The sequence below is a fragment of the Bubalus bubalis genome, chromosome 4, assembly GCF_019923935.1.
Source record: "Bubalus bubalis isolate 160015118507 breed Murrah chromosome 4, NDDB_SH_1, whole genome shotgun sequence".
NCBI classification, from domain to species: Eukaryota; Metazoa; Chordata; class Mammalia; order Artiodactyla; family Bovidae; genus Bubalus; species Bubalus bubalis.
Window position 1 is genome coordinate 45817650 of NC_059160.1, and position 16707 is coordinate 45834356.

Genomic DNA, 16707 nt, shown 5'->3' on the forward strand with positions numbered 1-16707 from the left:
CAACCATCTCCCTCCTGTGCTGGCAGTCACCCTCCCTGGGAAGGGAAAGGGGCCCTAAGAAAGTCCCTGGCTGAGCACCCGGACCCTCCCGACTGCCCCAGCTCCTGTCTTCCTCACGCTCTCTGTCTCCACAGGGCCTGCTGCTCGAGACTGACACCTCACTTGGCACAGGCTGCCCCTCCCCACGACATGTGCTTCCCCACTGGCCTCACCGCGTGACGGGTTACTTGTCCCTGGAGGCCCAGCTCCAAGCCTCCCTCTGCCACCTTCCCCCAGTTGCTCTCCAGCTCCTCTTGAAGGCCGCACTTTCCTGGTCATGGTCCCTTTTTGCTCAGTTTCTCCAGGTCTGAGAATCCTTCCCGCATCATCAGGGGCCCTGTCTCTTCTCTGCTGCTCCTCCTGTCCAGGGCCTCTGGGCACGCTCCGCCCTCCTGGGCACAGCCTGGCCAAAATATGAGGGGTGGGACCCCTTATGGGGACATGAAACAAGCAGCTTCTCGATGACACAGCACAACCCCAGTTTCCCTGTTAAAATTAGAAAGGGAGGGAGGGGAGAAGGGGGAAAGAGGAAGAGAACGAGGTGGAGAGGAAACTAAAGATCCTAATCAATCAATCTTTCAAAAGGATCCAACGTACACCAGAGAGAAAAAACTGAAGGGACTGAAAGAAACTGAGCAGTGGCCACAGGCCTGGAAAAGGTCAGTTTTCATTCCAGTCAGAAAGAATGGCAATGCCAAAGAATGCTCAAAGTACCGCACAATTGCACTCATCTCACATGCTAGCAAAACGATGTTCAAAATTCTCCAAGCCAGGCTTCAACAGTATGTGAACCATGAACTCTCAGATGTTCAAGTTGGATTTAGAAAAGGCTATTATACTGATGTCTGTAGAGTTCGGCTTTTTATCTTAATATTGCAACACCGGGATGTATGTGAACCTAGTGCAGTGAGCCCTTCTTACTTCTTCTAGCAGGGCCACCTTCCCCACACAGGACCACCCATCACCCACAGAGCAGAGGGCCTGGCAAACACTGGAAGCTAATGCTCTTCGACTCTCAGCTTGGCGTCTGGTCTGTCTCCAGGCCAAGTGTCCCTAAGGGCCCGGCATTGAGCCTGGCACTCTGAGGCAGGGTTTTTCAACAAACCTTGATACCTTGTATCTGAAAAAAATCCCCTTTCCTCCATCAGCCCTAGGCCTAGCACCCTTGGGACAGCCTCAAGGTGGCCAGGTCATAGGAGGAGAGGCTCTGACTCCTTGTCCTCCTCCACCCCATCTGCTTCCTTTAATTTCCTAAATGGCTGAGTACCCGGAACATACTCCTTCCTTCTGGGGTCGCTGCTCATGTGTCAGGAGTCCACATCCTGAGCTGAGCCCACCTGAGCAGGTGTGGCCCTCCCTCTGCTCTGTTTAGGGTCCCTCAGCTGGGAGGAAGCCCTCAGACACACCAGCCTCCACATCCAGGCTCTGCCCCTGCTTAACCTGCTGACCTCACCCTCTGAGCTTCCATTCCTTCTTCTGTCAGTTAGTGACAGTCATCCTTATCTCAGACAGTCATCCTGAGGGTGGGAAGATGGGATGGGTGGGGTCTTACTCACCTGCTTACTCAGGAACCTTCCTCTATCCAAGTGTGAACAGATCCAGTTGTTCACATCTGTGCAGATGCAGCCACTAGCTGTGCGTCTCTGCAATGACCACATACACCCTCTGGGCCTAGATATACTCTGGGAAGCAAAAGTGAAAGGCAAAACCCTTATTTCTGAGTGACTCAAGTCAAGCAAACATCCCTCCCACCAACCCCACCCTGGGCTATTCCCACCCTCCTGCTGACACCCTAGTCAAATAAGTCCAGTCCTGACATTCCATGCCCTTCTTGACACAGTCCACCCTGCCTCGGGCTCCTTGAAGGAAGACCTGCCACAGACACAGTGTGAGTCCCTTGGCAAATCACTTGTCCATATTTCCATCTTCTCACCCGCCAACCCCACACTCACCAGCCGGCCTGCCTCGTTCACCTTTGTGCCACCAGCACGTGGTACTGTCCAGAACACACCAGTTGCTCAGCGCGTACTGGTCACACTCTGCTGTGGAGGGCCACGCTCATGTGGCTCCCAGGATTTGCTCACACAGGTTCTTCTGCCAGGGACACCTGCTGCACCCAACTGGGAGAAATCTTTCTGCAAAGCCCGAATCTGGCATCACCTCCTCTGAGAAGCTCTCCATGACCTCGCCTGCAGAGCCCACTGTTTCCTGCTCTGCACCCATCGTACCTTGAAGAGGGGCCACAGGTCATGCCTCAGCCACTCTAAACCCTGCCTCCACCCATTATGATCAGATCCCTCTGGACATAGCCCTGCTGGCAGGGACGAAACTCGCGCCTTTAGTCCCGGGGGCCCACAGGAGGAGGCCCAGCCTTGGTGGTCACTGCCATAAGGTGGATGCAGAAGTTCGTGGGAAGGGCTGAGAGCACGCTGCCCTTTGCTACCTCGGCTTATCTCCACCTGACCACAGATTTTTTTCTCTCCAAATGGAAGACTTTTATCAGAAAACCAGTGTCCTGGCAACTCAGAGAAGTCTGCAACGGAGAGCTGGCCCTCTCTCCTGCTTGGTTCCTGAACAAAGAGCCTCTGTGGATGGGGGCTGAGCATGTGGCAGGCGCTGTGCTCGCACCATCCATGCCTTTCCTGTTGAATCTCACATCAGCTCTAGGAGTGCTGTCTCCGTTTCACAGATGAAGAAATGGAGGTCAAGTTCCCACAGTCTGCGAGTCCTGAAGCTGGACTGCTGGTGAACTTCTCGGTTTGCCTCAAGTAGAAGTGACTGCAGTGCACCTGGACGCCCCATGAAGGCCCGCCTGCCCTTCCCTCAGGGCTGCTTCACCCCAGGAAATGTCCCTGGGCCATTATGGTCACCTCCCTCCAGGTTTGAGGGAGGGACAGGAGATTATTCCACAAGGATAGCCAACCATAGTTTGTTCTTAAAGCCAACTTTTATGTATCTGTTGCATTTTGCAGGTAAGGGAGCTAAGAGGAGGGGAGAGGTGGGGGTGCTCTTCCAGGAACTCAGGGACTTGTGTTTGGTGGGAGAGTGTCAGTAGCTCACATCCTGCAAACATCCATTTGACATTCTGTCCCAGTGCTCAGAGCTCAGGCCAGAACAGACGCCACAGACCCCAGACATAGAGGAGTCAAGTGGAAAACGGGCCGCGGCCTTGCCCACTGACCTACACAATTCCACTCCTGAGCTTACTGGAGCTGCCGGGACTCAAGGATGCCTCCTTTCCAGAGCTTTGGGTCCTCTGAGGACAGCCGGCTCTGGGCGTCACCACTACAGAAGGGACACAGGGAGGAACAGTGGGAGGCAGGAGCTTTCCTGGAGGGAAAATCCAGCACAGTCATCCCTCCCGCCTGCTTACTTTAAACCTCAGGCAGAAAATCAGGGGCAGGGAAAGCCTTGGGGACCTCCCCGGGGGAAAACTGCCAGCATGAGGGTGCCCAGGCCCCACTTCCTAAGTGCCCTCCACCACAGGATAGCTAGGGACCCCAAGTCAGGATCAGGCTGGGTGGGTTGGGTGTCCCGGAACTCACCTCCTGGCCAGGTAGCCCCAGCTGCAGGCCTGGAAGCCGATGATGACATCCGTGATCTTCAGGTCCCACTCCTTCTCCAAGTGGGCCAGCACGCCAGCCCGGAAGAAGACTTTGCTCTGGCCCATGCGGTATAGGTTGCTCTCGAGCTCCAGGGCTTCGATCCAGAGTAGGAGAGCCTGCTGCTAACCATGGGGCACCCCATCCACCATAGAGCCCTGGAGCAAGGTCAAGGCCAAGGCCAGGGAAGGGGCCTGGAGCCTGGGTTGGCCCTGCTGCTCTGTGGGCAGTCTCCTCCTGGTTCAGGGAGAGTGGGGCTGAGAGGATGCAGGAGGGGGCAGGTGGGGGATAGCACGGGACAGGTAGAAATACAGAACCTCAGCCCTGTAGGGACCTACCCCTGGAGTCTGTGCCCACATGCATTTCTAACAAAGGTGGCAGTAGATAGTGGGGCTCAGGAGGCATTACCTTAGGTAACTAGGGAAACAATGTCCTTGTTTGTTTATTTGACTGCCCTGGGTCTTCACTGCTGTGGGGACAGGGGCTGCTTTCTCTAGTTGCAGCGAGTGCGCTACTCTTCGTCGAATATCGGGCTTCTCATTGCAGTGGCTTCTCTTTTTGCAGAGCACGGACTCTAGGGAGTGGGCTCAGTGGTTGCGGTGCACAGGTTTAGTTGCTCCCAGCATGTCGGATCTTCGCGGACCAGGGATCAAACCCGTGTCCCCTGCATTGGCACGCAGCTTCTTTACCACTGGACCACCAGGGAAGTCCCAAAAGTTTCTTTCGAAAAACGTACTGTAAAGTCAAGACTGGCTTCAACGTCCTTCAGAAGCACAAGAGCTAAGCAGGGGTGGCTGAGCAGTGTGGGGCCTGTGCAGGGTGACGGGCAACATCACAGGTGGCTTGAGAGCCTCACTGGGACAGTGCAAGGTGCTCCTCACCAACTGTCCTTGTGGCAGAGGCTGGGTCCAGGCCAGCTCCACAGGCATCTGAGCGTAACCAGTTGTTAGATATTCTCTGTCAGCAGCACAACTTCCTGAGGATAACCGGTGGATTCTAAGTATGGACCTCTGCAGATTCAAGACACCCCTGTTCTCTTCAGTCTAAGCCCCGGGAACAAGGCAGCTGGAGGCTGTGTGCCGCTTGGTATGAGGGCAGCTCTGTGAACTTCAAGGCATTTGTGAGAACTAGGAGCAGCAGCTTAAAACCAGCAAACTCAGGGCCAAGTGAGGAGCTAGAAGCCTCCAAAACAGGCCCTGCCAGAAGGGACTCAGGTCCTGGGTGGCAGGACAGACCTGTGCCCATCTCTCCCGACATTGGGAAGCACAGCAAGTGGCAACAGACAGCTCTGTGGCTTGGGCTCCAAGGAGGTGGGTCCACCATCCTGGGCCCAGGATGAGCTGTGTTACAGAAACACCACATGCTTGCTTCACTTCCTCCTGAAACAGGACACCCTGCATCCTCCTGACCAATCAGCTCAACATGGATCCAGGGAAGAGGCTCCAGGCACCCGGAGGCCCCACCCAGGATGGCCCTTCCCAGGTGGGGGCTGTGGCCACACTCCTGGACCCTGGGCCCAGCTCCCTCCTGTTCTCCGTTGGGGTGACAATCACGTGCTCTCAGAGGGACAGTGAGGTCTTGATAGGGACCCAGGTGACAGTGCTGACACAGCGGTGGCCCAGCCCAGGCTCCACAGGGGAGAATTTCCCCGCAGGAAAGAGGGACTGGAAGTGGGATCCCAGTGAAGATTGGTTTCAGGGAGCAGTGCTCCTGGAGGTCCTGGGGTCTACTGCACGTCCCTGTTGCTGCACATGTATAACATACATGCGGAGTACTGGGAAAGGAGCCCACAGAGCAGGACAAGCACTGGCATCATGCTGGGGCCCTTCACCCCTGACATCCCTGCAACACGCAGCAGGGGGAGGTGATTCGTGTTTGTCTCCAGCTGGGGAAGTGGCCGGTGCACTTACTGTTGTGTGTGGGATGTTGGACCCAGAACAGGGTGAGGAGAGTCATATCCATTGGTCTGAGAAGAGGGCACGTGTGCATCCAGGGAGCACTCAATCTGGAGTCTCTCTTCCTGAGACTCTCCCCCCAGGGTTCAGGTCCCTGTTAACCATTCATCTTCATTATTCTTCAGCCTGACCTATTGGTCCAAGAATATAGTCCTCAGACCCAAGCTCCTCTGTCTCCTGGGAACCTGACACTGAGATTCCAGGGCCTTGGACCTAAGCTCCCTGCTGGAAGGGGCCTCTGGGGACAGACTGTGAGCTCCTGCAGGGGGACCTGCCCTACTTTCTGTCCTTCCTGAACTGTGCAGGTTTGGGGGCTTCTTTCCATTCTCTGACCTGGCCTGCATCTGTCCACCGCATGCTCTTCTGGGCTCACTTAGCCAACTCAGTTTCTGTATTCAGAACCACAGGGATCTCAGCTGACACTGGGGTAACTGTGGAATTGCATCATCTGCACATGGAGCTGAATGGGGTCCAGCTCTAAGGGTTCAGAGGGACGGGGGATGGAAACTGAATGGTTCTGTATCCAGTGCCTAGAACCCTGCCCAAGAGAAGTCTGGGCAGGATTTGAATTCCCCAGGAACTTACAAAGAATTAAAGAGGAATAAAACTCATGATTGGGGATCAGAAAGATGCTGGCCGTGACTGCTGACATCTTCAGGAAGGAATGGAAGGGCTGATTGAAGCCTCAGGGAAACACGGGCTGAGAGGGAGTCAGAGGCACTGAGGAAAGTCTTCGGAGGGAGGTTTGGACAAAAGTGGGGAGAGGGCCCTGCAGCATGTTGGGAGGGACTTAGGAGACGTCCTGGGATCATTTCCAGGTCCCGTGTCTCTGGCCCCTGCCTTGGGCTCCAGGTGTGGGAGCCAGTTAGGTGCTCACATGCTCCGACAAGGAAACTCAGAGAGTCAGTGCCCTGTGGAGCAGGCCCATGGGGGCAAGAGCCACACCAGGATGCTCCCCTCTACTTCTGGGAGAGGAGGAGCCTGAGGCACCCCATGAAGGCTCCTCAGAAGGTCCAGGCAGGTGCAATCCCAGATGGGTGACCAAGTCAGAACATGGCCTTGGATGGACTTTCCCTCCATGCCTGCTCCATCCCCCAGCCCCTCAGTCCTGCTCCTGGAGATCGAGTGAGCCTGGCCTCCAGCTCTGCCCTCAGGGGACCCCAGCTCCAGCACACTGCTTTGGTCTGCAATTAGGCTTCAGCATCTGTGCTCAGAGTCACAGGTAGCCGTGGAGGAGGTGAAAGCAGTTGTGTTAAGGTCGATATTCTTATGGGTCATTCTAGCCTGTGCGGGGAATAGATGAGTGGGGCAGGGCAGTGCCCTAAGGTAAACACAGGAAGGCAGTTCTGGAAGCTCCTGCAGGAGTCCTGGTGAAACGTGAAGGCAGCCTGGGTGAGGTGTGTGCTGTCTCTCTCTCCCCTCTGTTTACGGCTGACCCTCTCTCACACCTGCACACAAGCCCTCCGCTCTCAATCACCCTTGGGTGTCCATTCTGGTCCCTGGGGCTGGACGAGGAGCATCCCAGTGCTCAGCCCAAGTCAGATGATATGGGCTCCCCCGGGCATCCCACGAAGCCTGCAGGACTCCAGGATCTTAGGGAAATGATTGGATGGGAGCCCAGCAGGCAGACAGGAGGAGCCATGGAGCACATGCTCCCTGAGACCCTGGAGAGAGGCTCCCGGGGAAGGAGGTCAGGCATCTGGAGCCCAGCTGAGCCCCTCAGTCAATGCAAGGAAGCCTCAGTGAATCAGCTCGTATTTATTGAACCAGAGTCTAAGGAACACAAGGTGGAGAGAACCAGAACCACCTGAAATATCGTATCCAGCCTCACCCCCAGCTGAAGAAGAAACTGAGGGTCAGAGAGTCATGTCTGTTGGCCCCAGGCTGTTTCATCTCCTGACACACCGAAAGTTCCTTGACCTGTTTCTACCTCCTTGTTTCATCCTTCTTTCTTTCTTTCTTTTAATCAACCTCTGTTCCTCCTCCGCATTTGGATTTTCATGAAACGTCACTGGTGTCTCGGTGCACTCTGGCCCCAAAGAGCTCCTGGCAGCGTGTCAGGTGTTCCATCCACTGTGCTGTCACACCGCTGCTGCCACAGCCTCACCACCACTGTCGTCAAGAAGCCACTGCCTGAAGGTCTACACAGACCATTCTTCATGCAGACGTCCAGATGGCCAGCGGGTACGTGAAAACACACTCAACGTCACTAGTTATTAGAGAAATGCAATCAAACTACAATAAGTTATCTCCCCTACAGCGATCACAGGGCCATCACCTACATCTACAATGCTCGGAGGCTGTGGAGAAAAGGGAACCCTCCTACACTGTTGGTGGGAATGTAAATTGGCCTGCCTACTGTACTAGCATAGGAACAGTATTCAATACTTTGTAATAAACTGTAATGGAAATGAACAAAAAGAATATAGACATATACATACTCAGATGCTCTGTCATGTCTGACTCTGCAACACCGTGGACTGTAACACGCCAGGCTCCACTGTCTATGGGATTTCCCAGACAAGAATATTGGAGTGGGGTATCATTTCCTCCTCCAGGAAATCTTCTATACCCAGGAATCAAACCTGTGTCTCTTGCTTAGCAGACATATTCTTTACCACCTGGGAAACCCAGATAAATAAATCGATATCTGTATAACTGAATCACTTTGCTGTATATCTGAAATTAACAGAATGTTGTGAATCAATTATCCTTCAATAAAACAAACAAACAAAAGAAGTCACTGCCCTAGTAAGACACAGATGACCAGTATATATACAGCTGCAAGCAGTAATCCCTTAGAAGAAATGGAGTAGCCATCATGGTCAACAAAAGAGTCCAAAATGCAGTACTTGGATGCAATCTCAAGAACGACAGAATGATCTCTGTTCATTTCCAAGGTAAACCATTCAATATCAGGGTAATCCTAGTCTATGCTCCAACCAGTAATGCTGAAGAAGGTGAAGTGGAACAGTTTTATGAAGACCTACAAGACCTTTTAGAACTAACACCCAAAAAAGATGTCCTTTTCATCATAGGGGACTGGAATGCAAAAGTAGGAAGTCAAGAAACACCTGAAGTAACAGTCAAATCTGGCCTTGGAATATGGAATGAAGCAGGACAAAGACTAATAGAGTTCTGCCAAGAAAATGCACTGGTCATAGCAAACACCCTCTTCCAACAACACAAGAGAAGACTCTACACATGGACATCACCAGATGGTCAACACCGAAATCAGATTGATTATATTCTTTGCAGCCAAACATGGAGAAGCTCTATACAGTCAACAAAAACAAGACCAGGGGCTGACTGTGGCTCAGATCATGAACTCCTTATTGCCAAATTCAGACTGAAATTGAAGAAAGTAGGGAAAACCACCAAACCATTCAAATATGACCTAAGTCAAATCCCTTATGATTATACAGTGGAAGTGAAAAATAGATTTAAGGGACAAGATCTGATAGAGTGCCTGATGAACTATGGTCGGAGGTTCATGAAAAGACCATCCCATGGAAAAGAAATGCAAAAAACCAAAATGTCTGTCTGAGGAGGCCTTACAAAGAGCTGTGAAAAGAAGAGAAGTGAAAAGCAAAGGAGAAAAGGAAAGATATAAGCATCTGAATGCAGAGTTCCAAAGAATAGCAAGAAGAGATAAGAAAGCCTTCCTCAGCGATCAATGCAAAGAAATACAGGAAAACAACAGAATGGGAAAGACTAGAGATCTCTTCAAGAAAATTAGAGATACCAAGGGAACATTTCATGCGAAGATGGGCTGATAAAGGACAGATGGTATGAAACTAACAGAAGAAGAAGATATTAAGAAGAGGAGGCAGGAATGCACAGAAGAACTATACAAAAAAGATCTTCATGACGAAGATAATCACAATGGTGTGATCACTCACCTAGAGCCAGACATCCTGGAATGTGAAGTCAAGTGGGCCTTAAAAATCATCTCTACGAACAAAGCAAGTGGAGGTGATGGAATTCCAGTTGAGCTATTTCAAATCCTGAAAGATGATGCTGTGAAAGTGCTGCACTCAATGTGCCAGCACATTTGGAAAACTCAGCAGTGGTCACAGGACTGGAAAAGGTCAGTTTTCATTCCAATCCCAAAGAAAGGCAATGCCAAAGAATGCTCAAACCACCCGCACAATTGCACTCATCTCACATGCTGGTAAACTAATGCTCAAAATTCTCCAAGCTAGGCTTCAGCAATATGTGAACCGTGAACTTCCACATGATCAAGCTGGTTTTAGAAAAGGCAGAGGAACCAGAGATCAAATTGCCAACATCCACTGCATCATGGAAAAAGCAAGAGAGTTCCAGAAAAACATCTATTTCTGCTTTATTGACTATGCCAAAGCCTTTGACTGTGTGGATCACAAGAAACTGTGGAGAATTCTGAAAGAGATGGGAATACCAGACCACCTGATCTGCCTCTTGAGAAACCTATATGCAGGTCAGGAAGCAACAGTTAGAACTGGACATGGAACAACAGACTGGTTCGAAATAGGAAAAGGAGTACGTCAAGGCTGTATATTGTCACCCTGCTTATTTAACTTATATGCAGAGTACATCATGAGAAACGCTGGACTGGAAGAGGCACTAGCCGGAGTCAAGATGGCTGCGAGAAATATCAAAAACCTCAGATATGCAGATGACACCACCCTTATGGCAGAAAGTGAAGAGGAACTAAAAAGCCTATTGATGAAAGTGAAAGAGTAGAGTGAAAAAGTTGGCTTAAAGCTCAACATTCAGAAAATGAAGATCATGACATCTGGTCCCATCATTTCATGGGAAATAAATGGGCAAACAGTGTCAGACTTTATATTTTGGGGCTCCAAAATCACTGCAGATGATGACTGCAGCCATGAAATTAAAAGACACTTACTCCTTGGAAGGAAAGTTATGACCAACCTAGATAGCATATTGAAAAGCAGAGACATTACTTTGCCAGCAAAGGTCCATCCAGTCAAAGCTATGGTTTTTCCAGTGGTCATATATGGATGTGAGACTTGGACTGTGAAGAAAGCTGAGCACTGAAGATTTGATGTTTTTGAAGTGTGGTGTTGGAGAAGACTCTTGAGAGTCCCTTGGACTGCAAGGAGATCCAACCAGTCCTTTCTGAAGGAGATCAGCCCTGGGATTTCTTTGGAAGGAATGATGCTAAAGCTGAAACTCCAGTACTTTGGACAACTCATGCAAAGAGTTGACTCATTGGAAAAGACTCTGATGCTGGGAGGGATTGGGGGCAGGAAAAGAAGGGGGTGACAGAGGATGAGATAGCTGGATGGCATTACTGACTCAATGGACATGAGTCTGAGTGAACTCCAGGAGTTGGTGCTGGACAAGGAGGCTTGGCGTGCTGCAATCCATGGGGTCGCAAAGAGTCAGACACGACTGACCAACTGAACTGAACTGAGCTGAAGTAAGACAAATCAGCTAGAGCCAAAGGTGAGTTGATGTTGGAGGAGAGGTCTATAGACCAACACCAGGGGAAGACTCTTCTTGCTGGGACATCACAGCCTGTGGACGGCTATAGAGGAGCCCCTGCTACTTCTGGATCCCAACAATCCTAACTGACGTTCTCCCATTTCCAACCCGTTCGTATACCTGGCCTCTCATTGCTAGTTCCCCTGCCTCTCCCTTTATTCTGCTTCCAGTGTCATCTTTAGTCCAAAGTAAGTGGTTTCTGATGGGAGGGGAGTTTTGGGGAGAATGGGTACGTGTATATGAATGGCTGAGTCCCTTTGGTATTCCCCTGAAACTATCACAACATTGTTAATCGGCTATACTCCAATACAAAATAAAACGTTCTTAGTATGAAAAAAAGTGGTTTCTCCCTGCCTCTCATTCTCTGGTTCCCCCTCCTCTCTTAATCCGGCCTCCAGGCCCCTTCCTTCTATCCCTCATCTTTCACCTACATCCATCCCTTCCTTGCTTTGCTCAACCACAGAAATGCCGAAAACCTAACACCCAGCTTCATTAATGTGCTCTCCCTCTCTTTCCTTCGAACAAGGTACCTCTGCACTTTAGCCCCTCACATGTCCCTGGACCCCGCACTGCTCTGGGGGTGGTTAAATCAGGTCCTCCTGCAGACTCTCATAGATCTGGGTGAGCTCCTCCAACTTCCTCTCCAGCTCCCATGCCCACTGCCTCAGGCTTTCGGCTGCTTCTGTCTTTGCACCATCGTGCAAGTGCATTGACGCCTTCACCAGGAAGCCCACATCCACCAGAAGGAACAGCCCTGCAGTGGCCAAACCTGCAATCTGGGCTCTTTTGCTAATTGTTAAAGCTGTGGCTTTGAAACCTGCCTCTATATGCTGGATGGCTGGGCCTGAGATTCTCCCAGGGCTCATGTAGATGCTTGCATTGGCCGCAGAGCCAGGGTTGGCACTGCCTGTCTCCATGGCATGGATGTGCATTTCAATGCACTGTACAGCTTTTGTGACTTTCTCTGTTGTGGGGATGCTCTTGAGTACCTCTAGGAGAACCTTCCATCTCTTGATGAGAGTTGACATCATGCGACTGGCTTCGGTTTCTGCTGATGACCTCTTCACACGTTCGATGATACTGGTGGACACACTGGTCACACCAGCTGCTGCTCCCAGCCCTATCCCAGTGGCCAAGGGCACCACACTGGCCCCCATTGTCACGGGTGCCAGAGCCAGGCCAACGATGGTCAGAATACCGGACACAGCACCGGTGCTGTGGGCCATCACGTTGGAGATGGTGCATCCCTTATGGACCTTCTCAGCCTTGTCTGCGAGCTCATGGAACTTGCCTATGAACTCCTCCAGCTGCTGTTTCACCCGAGGAAACTTATTCAGAAACCTCCTCCTGTCCAGCTGCTCTTTGGGGAGTCTTTCTTGGTCTTCCTCAACCAAGACTCATTTCAATTCGTTCAGATATTTGTGTATTTCATCTGCGTCTTCCCTGTAATGATGAAGGTCAAGGGATTAGAAAGGCAGTTTGCTTGTCTGTAAAATTGGCTCCATAATATCTATTCTGCATAAATACAGATATGTTACTATAAATCATTAGAAAAGAATTTTATAAACGTAAAATTTTCTCTTTCAACCTTAAACACGTTTCACACTTTATAGATACTCCATTTTTAAATAGCTAAACTTAGATAAGTAAACGAGGTCACCTTAGGATACTGGCAACTTAAGAGAGGTATTTGAGAGAATTCCCAGGTGGTCCGGAGGTTTCAACTCTGCACTCCCACTGCTGGCCTTGACTCAATCCCTGGTTGGGGAATGAGGATCCCATAGGCCCTATGGCTCAGCCAAAGAAAAGGTATGTGGTAAAGACGTCTCACAGGTGGGTCAACACCACCACTTTGAAAGAGTTTTTGGAGTGGGAACTCCACAGATAAACAAAGACATGTAGGACTGGAGGAGAAAACCTTCATTCAAAGGCCTCAGTGTGTAGTGAGAAGTCTCCTTGCCCTTTGCCCTTGGCTACTGGGAAGTGGTCCCTAAGCCCCTAGAATTCTGGCTGATAGGAGTGCCCTTGCCTGCCTGGGCCTTTGGTCACTGGTCAGTCTGATAAGGTGATGAGTGACCCAAGGTCTCTGGGTCCCATGGTATCAGTTCTGCCATCTGGTAGAGCTGGACACTGGGGCATGAGTCTGACTTCCAGGAGGGGCTGGAGATGACAGATCAGGGTAATTTGGCTTTTAAGCAAGGTGAGTGTCCCTGATGAGCAGTACTCCATGCATCTTATCACACAGCGAATCCACTTCAGTAATGTGTCCTGAGGACAATGGAAGCTTTGTATGTGAAACCTGCCCAGTCTCTATCCTGTGGCTGGTGGGAACTTTTAAATGCTACTATTAATTGAGTACTTACTCTGTGTCAGTCATTATGGGAAGCACTTTACATGCATGATCTCAGTGTCCTCACAGTAAAAATGAAAAGATGAAGAAACTAAAGCAGAGAGTAGTCCAGTAACTTGTCCAAGGTCACATAACCTGCGCCTTCCTTGCAGGTTTCATCTCTTCTCAACCCACGATCATTCACTGTCAGCAAATGACATGGAGGAAACATTCCTGATGGGATCTTGAGAAGGAACACCTCTGGCCCCAACAGTAGGGTCCTGCCTGGAGGAGGCGTTACTCCAGGAGGAAGCTAGCCTGGTGCTGGGGGACGTGGGTGACCTTCCTGGTGGACCTGTGCTGGTTACCTGGACAAACTGGCCTCAGCCTTAATTCTCTCCAGGAATTCATTCAACAGGAGTAGCAGTTCCTCTCTGCTCAGTATGTCCCAGAGACATTCAATGACCTCCTCAAAAAGATCTCAATATGTAGATGAAAGAAAAGGGAATAAGATTAGAAGAATTAGTGGTGGGAAATAAATGTTATTGAGTATAAAATAGTTAAAACTCATCTTTCTGAGCAGCAGTCACCTGGGGTGCTCTTGGTGAGGTCACCTAGAGTTATGGATGGACTGTCCCTCCTCCACCCCCAATTTGTGTTGAAGAGTTAACCCCCTGGTGACCTTTCTGAAGATAGGGCTTGTAAGGAGGTTAGGTGAAATGAGGTCCTACGTGGGATTCCCAGGTAAATTGAGGGCATAGGTGGGATTCCCAGGGAGTTCTAGTAGTAAAGAACCTGCCCGCCAATGCGGGAGATGTAAGAGAGGCAGGTTTGATCCCTGAGTCAGGAAGATCCCTTGAAGGAGGGCATGGCAAGCCACTCCAATATTCTTGTTTGGAGAATCCCACGGATAGAGGAGGCTGGCAGGCTGCAGTCCATGCGGTTGCAAAGAGTTGGACATGACTGAGCAACTGAACACACATATACAAAGAGAAGAGAGAGCAAGTGTGATTTGTTAGTTGCCCCTTCCAGAATAGATGGGCAGTGCCCTGTAAATGAATGCTTTCATGTTTGGGTAGTGAGACAATTGAATACTCACGTTAAATGGGATAAAGAATGTAATGACTACAAAGAGCCTCAGATCACTACAGGGTAAGACTACTCCTCAATGACTTATCAAAATCCCTGAGTGATTTCAGAGATCTGGAGGTTATGGAATTGTAGGTAAGATATTGGTGGCCAGGCTATATATATGTGTGTGGGTGGGACTTGATATCAAATGTGTTTCTTCGTAAATCCACACAAAGAGGCATTATCCTTATCTCACAGAAGAGGCAAGTGAAACTCAGACAGGACAATGGGCAGCCCAAGGCCACAGAGCTGAAAGCTCTGAGGTTCAATCCAAGGTCAAGTGTCAGACATTTCTTGGACAAGACTTTGATTCCTCCTTCCATTTAAAGCTCTTGTGATTTGCTCATTCTACTCTATAGCACACAGTGGGGATTCTTTGCAACTCATTTTTGGTGGTGAGCATGCAATAGCGTATATAGAAGTAGAAATATAATGTTGTACACATGAAACTTAGAAAACATTACAAACTCATGTTACCTAATTTTTAAAAAGACTTTAGGACCCCATGCCATTGAGTAAAACTACCATGTGAGAGGACTCCTGCTTCTGACCACAGACTCTAGGATGGGCAGGGGAGGGGATCCACCAGGTGGAGGAGGGATGGAGCCAGATGTGATCCTCATCACCCCTCCCCTCCAGGTGGGAGGTGGCAAAGGCCAGACTGGGGTTCAGAGCAGGGTCCACTGACCCTTGCAGAGGCTGGGCTGGTGGCTGGGAAGAGCTGGAGGAAACAGCTTCTGTGGTGATGCCCCAGGTCTGGGAGCGGGAGGAGGCTTGGACCAAGGGAGAGAGCAGGAGAAGTCCAATGATGCTGGAGGACCTCCTCTCCCAGGCCTGCCTGGCCGTGGGGACTGCCATCTGCTGTCCATGCTCCGCGTGTGCTCTGCCGGCCTCCGTCCTGAGTCACTTGCTTGGTGGGGGGAGAGGCAGGAAGTCAGCACCTTGGTCATGGCTCCCTGAGGAGAGGGCCGGGAAGGAGGCTGTGGGCAGACGCCAAGGTGAGGGGAATCTCCTGGTCTCTCTTGGAAGCTCAAGGATGCCTATCCATTCTCTTCATGGTTCTTGATTCCTCTGTAGTTTAACTCAGCCTGGAAATACCACCTTCAATTCTGGGTCACAAGTAGGAACCTTCCAGAGAAGATAGAGCTGACTACCTGAGCAGTGTCCGAAGTTTTCTGAGCTCATGGTGGCAGCAGGGGCTCTCAGAGATCTCCCTTCAGCTCCTTGTCAGCATCAGGCTGGAAGGAGGTGTGGCCTCACCCTTGGGAAGAGAAAACAGACTGTGAGCTCCACTGTGAGGAGCAGCGGCTGCAGGGAGCAGCGAGGGACAAGTTCTCTAGTGGGTTCCCCCGGGACGGCCACCGGTGCCTCCAGGAACTTAGCCCAGTGCGGTTCTCTGTCTCCTGGGCTCTGCTGGTTGTTAGTTAAGAAAAGTCATTCACCTCCTACGGCTCCTTCCAAGCCAAGTCAGAGTCCTGCTCTCCTGTTGGGGCACAAGGAGAAGGAAATCAGACAGGAGACAGCCATCTGCGAAGTTATAGGAACAATAAAGCCAGAGACTAGAAGAACAGATAGGAGGTGAATACTCTGGAAATGAGGTGAGGTTGGGACACCTGTGTTTTTGAATTGGTAGTAACTAATATTAATAACATTGATCCAGTGTCCTTAACATGCAGGCTCCTGAAACTCACTCAGACTTAGCTGAGTCCAAATTGTCATGCTGGTGCCAGAGTCTGGACTAGACCCTGAGTCTTCTGATGCAAATCACATGTGTGTGATGACTATGCTCTACTCCCTATATATACAAAAAGATTTATTTGTGGATATATGTTCATTGGTAAATGACTCTTCCTTCCAAAATGATGTCTTGCTCCCTATCAAGTCTCTCCTTGATAAAGTTCCTGGTGATACGGCTCCCATAGCCCAGGTCTTCCTTGCTTCTGCAAGAGCCTTTTTCCCCACAAGGGCCTGGAGTCCCACCAGCCCTGCCCCAATTCCTGTATCCCTGCTCTGAGTGGCTGAGACCCCTGCAGCTGTTCTGTCCTCCTTGCTTTCCCCTCCTGAATATTGGACTTGATGGAGTTTCTAATCCTTTATGTAAATAATAGTGCAAAGAATATTCTCCTTGTGTAAAACTTCACCTACATCTGAGACTGTA

The 16707-nt window shown here is 50.5% G+C and overlaps 2 protein-coding genes across 12 annotated transcripts in view; both read right to left on the reverse strand.

Annotated features, from left to right (window-relative positions):
• Positions 1–16707, reverse strand: part of LOC123333224 (apolipoprotein L2-like) — a 59958-nt gene that overhangs the window by 11810 nt on the left and 31441 nt on the right. For 4 of the 11 annotated variants that reach the window (XM_045165360.1, XM_045165359.1, XM_045165364.1 and 1 more), the window contains one exon: positions 15704–15810. The exons of 5 other annotated variants lie outside the window; for them this stretch is intronic. In XM_045165360.1, coding sequence (XP_045021295.1) covers positions 15704–15734 — 31 coding nt within the window. In that variant the 5' untranslated portion in view covers positions 15735–15810. Of the gene's footprint in view, positions 1–1595; positions 1684–15703; positions 15811–15991; positions 16046–16707 lie in introns of those variants that run through there. 2 more of the 11 variants (XM_045165363.1, XM_045165361.1) reach the window with 2 other exon arrangements.
• Positions 10979–12527, reverse strand: LOC123465674 (apolipoprotein L3-like). Its single transcript, XM_045165373.1, has one exon. The coding sequence runs from the start codon at positions 12313–12315 to the stop codon at positions 11674–11676; it is 642 nt and encodes a 213-aa protein (XP_045021308.1). The 5' UTR covers positions 12316–12527; the 3' UTR covers positions 10979–11673.

What these genes read in the sequence shown, in the direction of transcription:
- LOC123465674 (XM_045165373.1), bottom strand. Translation starts at nt 12,315, where the DNA reads ATGGCCCACAGCACCGGTGCTGTGTCCGGTATTCTGACCATCGTTGGC.